This window comes from Morone saxatilis, unplaced genomic scaffold (genome assembly GCF_004916995.1).
Source record: "Morone saxatilis isolate NCDOM2014 unplaced genomic scaffold, NCSU_SB_2.0 Contig22, whole genome shotgun sequence".
In the NCBI taxonomy this organism is placed as follows: domain Eukaryota; kingdom Metazoa; phylum Chordata; class Actinopteri; family Moronidae; genus Morone; species Morone saxatilis.
In genome coordinates this window covers 10278071-10284334 of record NW_023339785.1, presented here as the reverse complement: position 1 = coordinate 10284334, position 6264 = coordinate 10278071, and the positions used below count along the sequence as shown (strand labels likewise).

At 42.5% G+C, this 6264-nt stretch overlaps 1 protein-coding gene across 2 annotated transcripts in view; it reads left to right on the top strand.

The window, feature by feature from the left end:
- The window catches only part of pcdh19 (protocadherin 19), a 53869-nt gene that overhangs the window by 29284 nt on the left and 18321 nt on the right, over positions 1-6264 (top strand). For both annotated transcript variants that reach the window (XM_035669362.1, XM_035669363.1), the window contains 2 exons: positions 68-126; positions 1941-2113. In XM_035669362.1, the coding sequence (XP_035525255.1) occupies positions 68-126; positions 1941-2113 (232 nt within the window). The remainder of the gene's footprint in view (positions 1-67; positions 127-1940; positions 2114-6264) is intronic.

Below are 6264 nucleotides of genomic sequence, written 5' to 3'. Positions count from 1 at the left end.
CCCCATCATCTCTCAACCACAACCCCCACCCCCACCACCCCCCACCCCCTGCATTGCTCTGTTACAGACGGAGAATTATTCCATTGACTCCAGTTATGTGAACAGCAGAGCCCACCTCATTAAAAGGTATGTCTTGATTAGGAATTGTTACCAGCACCTCGTTACCATTGTTATCTGTAATTGTTTTATCTAATGAGTGCACAGCTACCGTTGCAGCAGTTTGCAAGTGTTCCTGCATGTTTTTCATTCAGTATAATTGCAATGGGAGGATAAGATTTTGGGATAAATAGAATTACTCCATAATGCGTTTAGTAGACACTTGTTGAAATAAGCCACAAACTCATACTTTCAGATTATTAGATCACACAGAGCAGCGGAATCAGCAAGTAATGATTTTCATATTTACAGATAACCTCATTACTATTCTGTAATTCGGTTCATTAGCAACGCATGTGGCTTGAATTGCATCAGGTTACAGCATAAACAACAGCTACTCAATGATTAAATGATATTCAGGAAATTTCTCCATCTACGTTTTTTTTTCAAGACAGCAGTTTCATGAATAGTCAATAATTGTGTCCTTTTTTTTCTTGGGTAAAGAAGTGAAGAACAAATGTTTTCATTGTGCTTTGTATTTCAGTCCACCTGTACCAGGATATTAGCTAGGGTTGAGGGAATGCAGGGTTAGGAGTTTGGATGTGGGTCATATAATAAATCCCTCCAGCCATTGAGTTTTTTGTAACCAGGCTCACTTCGAAAACTACAATCTTACCTGCAGCTATGGTACATTCCAGCCTTTCTTTTGTTTGAGGCCATCCTGGCCTTTTGAAAAGCCATTATGGCAATTTCCCTCCCAAAAGATTCCCTGTATTAATGTAAACAAAGAGCATTCAAGTGTGGGCCTCTGCAGCACACTACAAAGAAATCCCCTCAGGAGCCAGTGAGCCTATGGTCTGGGACAGGTGCAATTACAGTGATAACATCAGAGAGCCAGCATTACCTGCAGTCCGCTCTCCCAGGCTGGAGAATGTGAGGCTTGGGCTGGGGGAATGCAGCTACCTTGTACTGTCCTTCACTTCTTCTACCTTTCTCTTTGTTTGCACACATTTGTTTACTCTCATTTTCTCCTCTATCTATTCTTTTCTCTCCTTTCCAACCTCTTTCTCACACCTATATGAACTCATTCATATATTTTTTTTCCTCTCCTGCGAGAACACATGTTCATATATTCACCCCTATTTAGTGTTGTTTGTAAAGCAGAATTTGTTCCAGTGGGATGGAAATCAAATGAAGGGAAATCACGCTGTTACTGTGCAGCTGTTGATTGTGCCCCCCCCCACCCCACCCTCTTTATTGACTGTGAGCCCCAAACAAGACAGATGCTCAGTTTGTATGCTTCCAGCGTTTCCCGCATCCATCTTCCTTCCAGGAATTCCTGATTACTGCAGTATTTGTTTGATTGTAGTGAGTGAGTGCCTCCTGTTTGTTCGATGCGATGTCCTTGAAGTCAGCGCATCCATCCAAAATGTCCCTGTCTGAAATACCCAATAGCCGCCATTCTCTCTGTGAGGTTGAAAAATGTCCACTTAATCCAAAAAGGCTCTCAAAAGATTTAAACTTCCTCCTTATTTCATGGTTACTGCAAGCGTAAAAGCTAAAGTAAGGCTTTTTTTTCTTTGCAAATGCGATGTTTTTAACTAAGACTTAAAACTGAAAAACAGAATAATATTAAAACAATTCATCTGTTTTAAATTCTTGGAAATAGACTGCGTAAAAGGGCAAAGAATTCACAGAAAGGACATAAAAGAAGGGACAAAGAGAGAAAGACGGACAGCTCATCACAAACCATCAGAGACACCGGGATGAAGGAGAGCATTTGAGAGAAGGAGATGTGACAGTTAATCAACATTTCCCTCTCCTCCCTCCTGGCCCCCATGTAGCACATCGACATTCAAGGACCTGGAGGGGAACAGTCTGAAGGACAGCGGCCACGAGGAGAGCGACCAGACCGACAGTGAACATGATGTCCAGAGAGGACACTATGTTGACACGGCTGTCAATGATGTGCTGAACATGACTGTCCCCCCCAATGTTTGCCAGCTGCCAGACCAAGGTAAGAAAACCTCTGCTTGTACACAAGTGTGTGTGTGTGTGTGTGTGTGTGCTGCAGTATGTGTGTTTAAAGCACTACAGCATCCTTTGGAGTGTGCTTTGCCAGTTTCAAGATAAGACCAATGTGTATTTGTGTCTGCGCCCAAGTCTGTTTTTATGCCCCTGGAGCATCTTTTAAGGTGCATTATGCCCATTGCGGGCTTCAGATGTGCAAGTATGAATAACATCACAGTTTTTTTGTCTTTGATGTCCTGCTAGAGCAGCTAATGTGAGGGATCTCTGACAGCTAAGGCTACCCTTTGATACGGGCTTAGGCAACATTATTGACTGATAGTAACCATGTCTGCTCTTGAAGTGGGGCCGACTTCAGATGTGCTTGAATGGCAGCAATTAGGGCTCACAAAGGTAGAAGGTGGAAATCTACATATCTCCACGTGCCCTCATCCATTATTCAGCGGGATCATTTAGCAGGGAATTAATGTTGATGTTTCATTTCTGACTCACCGTTTAAAAAGACATCCACTTGGTTGACAGAAGTCAGTGTAAGGGTCATGTTCGTTCTTAACTACTGCCAGTCAGACTGAGGAGGAGAGTGGGTCAGCAAGAGGGAGAGAGAGTGGAGAAAGCAGGATAAAGCTGTCTGGAGCAGGCCAGGATGTTACTATATGCACCTGAGGGTATTTACTGAGCTCAAAGGAAACACCACATGCACAGGTGCAACAGCTCAGCAGAGCACAGGAGTCAGCGTGTGTGTGTGAAAATTGCAGACATTTTAGGATGACTCACATACGCAATTTTAGTGTGAGTGAGGAGGAAACGCCGGACATTTTATTTTAAAAGCACACTCTTGAGGACAGCTCTCGCAGATCTCACTCGTTCAGTATCTGAACTTTACATTTGCACTGTGCTCCAATTTGGGAACTTGTGTGCCAAATTTAGTTTCCCTTCCCTCAGCTAACGTCGACATAATTTTGGTTCCTTTTTACTAACACTGCCCTAGTAAGGCTGTCTACTTTCCTCACTACTCTTCTTTCTTCCTCCTCAGCTCATATAGGGGAGAAATTTTAATGAGCAAGAGATAACGAAAAGGAATCCTACTTTATGAAAATGCATAAAGGGGTGAAGATTATGTGATGTTTTATTTAATTATTTATCTATCTATTTTTTTAATCAGTGGACTGTGAAGTGTGTGGGTGTGGTTGAAGAAGCAGTAACAGACATGTGTAGGCTCTTTCCTTGCCTGGTCCCTGGCATGTTTAAACAACCAGACGCTTTACATGGACCAATTTGGCTGCTGATGTTGTGTGACTGGATAATAATAACATTAGACAACCTTCACTTTATAATCTGGACTAGAGTCATACAAATGGAGCTGCCTACATTGCCTATCGCCCATTAGAAACACAGATAAACGTATATAGGGTCAGGATGTATGTTGACCATTAGAATCAACTTGCATGGGTAATGAACAATGACAAGTGAATTTGCTGACTATTGGTTGCCAGCTGAAATTACTTTACAACCCGCAAAGATCCCTGTGCCTTAAAAATGCATGCTGACAGGTCTTCAAGTAGTGGGATCTCATTATCGGAGACAATTAGAAATGATGTACATGAAGAATATTACAAGTGGGGAAAGCTCTCCGAGGCAGTTCTTTTTTCATTAACACCGCCAGTGATTGTATCTGTTTCAGCAAAATGGATGCATGCCTCCTGAATGTGTAATGCAGCAACACATTGCTGGTAAATAGAACAAGAGGCTATTTCACAGTGCTGTCCATTCTTCTGACCAGAACGAATAGATGATAACAAAGTATCTGTTTGGAATTACAATTAGATGGGTTGTTATTGGCTTTTCTTTCTTTTTTTTTTTTTTATTGCAGTCAGCTATGAACTCACTTTTGGCCTGCAATTTTCCTCAGCAGGGACTTAACAAAATGGCTCCACTGGAATCTTTCCTCCCTTTGTTTTGAGAGTCAGTCAGCAGCAGTGGTCACACCAGAGAGTAATGAGAGGCTGTTCATAATTATTAAATGAATTGACCAAAGATCCTTACACGTGCAGAAATGTAATGACATTGCAAATGAAATCGTCCCTCTATTACCATCTCAACGGTCTAATTACATAGTTAAAGGGCATGGTGGGTTGACGGAGATGGGCAGATTCAGCATGACACACAGTTGAATATGTCTCTGCTGTTGTGTGGGGACTTTATATAGTCAAATTTAGTGTGTGTGTGTGTGGCTCCTCAGGAGAGCTTCCTCTTTTCCCTGCTCCGTGTTCCTCTGCGCAAACTGATTTGAGTGCAAAGACAGAAATAGAACAGTTGGGGTTTGTTTGTATAATCTGAGATCGGCAGTGGGTACAGTCATGTGATGATGTGGTTTTACTTTGAGCTCATCTGTCTTAATTGACAAAAATGGACACTATCTGCTAGTTCTATTGAGTGAATAGAGGGAATTGTCAGAAAACAAATAGGCATGTTCACTAAACACCCTGCTGCTAAGATGTCATCTGGGAGTAACTCTGTTGCATCTCCTGCCAGCTAAAGCAGAAAACAAGTTGAGAGACTGCAATTGCCAAAGGACAGCACACACAAGCCGAGGATAGAGGAGCCTTGTTTTTTGTTCAGTTTTTTTATTGTTCTGTTTTCTTGTGTTGATAAGCACTGAGAACAAAAAGAAGCGGGGGGGGGGGGGTTAAACTCTCAGGCTTTGTACAGTGCAAATGTTTACCATTCCCAGTGCCATGTAAAGGTGTTGTTTGCCCAGGAGACGAGCCATTACCTTTACACAAAGACCCTGCATCCCCCTCATCTAGTGGGCTTTCATGTGGGAATCCATTTGTGTGACGAGATTCAGCTGCTAACTAACCCAGCTCTGAATCACAGTGGGAATTTTTCCTTCTCTGTATCAATTTAGGAGTTTGATATTTGGCTTTTGTCCACCACAGTTATGCCTCTTTTCTTTTGTGGTTTCAACAACTGCTATTCATTATTCCGGCACCAGCCACTACCAAGGTAACTTTGAGCGAAGTGCTTGTGAAGAGATTTTAGACTTAAATCTGAGCGAATGCCTCTTTGTTGAATCCCTGCCAAGAATCTAAAGAGGCGTGTGTGCTCTTTTTGAAAACCTGACCTGAAATATCCTCACCCAGTGGATTAGATTAGGGAAGTATCTGGTGAACAAATTACATTAAATCTCTTAAAATCTATAAAGGAAGGGCTATCTTTAACATGTAATGGCTCCCTCATATCTGCCAATAGAATAAAACGGGATGATATCGCTGTAAGTAAAAATTGAGAAGAAGCTATACAGTATAAAATGAATTCCTCTTTATCTTTATAGGCATGTCTGTGAAGTTAGGGGGGATTTGGTTGAAATGTGCGACATGCTAGCTTTGGCTCTGTAGAACCATTAGTGTCAAGGGAGAAGCAAGGGAACAGACTCCGAGGGGGCTGATGACAAAGAGAGCTAAATCTATTTTTTTCCGACTCCCTTTGATTGTCATAGCTCACACTTTAATTCCCCCCGGATATGGATGAGCCATGGTTTTTAAGGATTAAGATTCGTGTATTGTTAAATCGCTCGAGTTATCTCCGCAGGAGGGAAAGGGAGAGCATGATGTCGTTTTACACTGTCCGATTTGTGAGTTTAGAGGTTTCTGGTCTTGGTTTTGGAATTATTACCAGGTCAATATGTAAGTGCTCTTCTTCTTCAAAAAAGGCTCTTCCTCTTGGCTTATTAGACTCAAAGGGATCCAAGACTGCTCAATTAGACAGAGCAGGGAACAGGCCTCCTTTATTTCTGACATATTCCTTGGCCTCCACCTCTGGAGAATATCTCTCATCTATCTGTTAGCTCCCTGTGGGTGTGTGCCTGAAGCTGGAGCCCAGGAATGGAAGCCCCTCCGTGGGCCACAGACTTTTCCATATTCCCTTCTTCCTTCAGCAGATCCGCAGGGTTTCAGTGTTCCTAATTGATTTCCGCTCCCCCCACCACCTTTCTTTCTCTCTCTCTTTCCCTCCATATGTCTTCCTGTCTTTCTCCGCTGTTACCATCCACTGAGTGCAAACATCTCCAACCCACATCTCCCAACTTTATGCCAGTCAAGCAGTTCCCTTCCCCCTGTTGAATTAAAGAGAGTAAAAGCA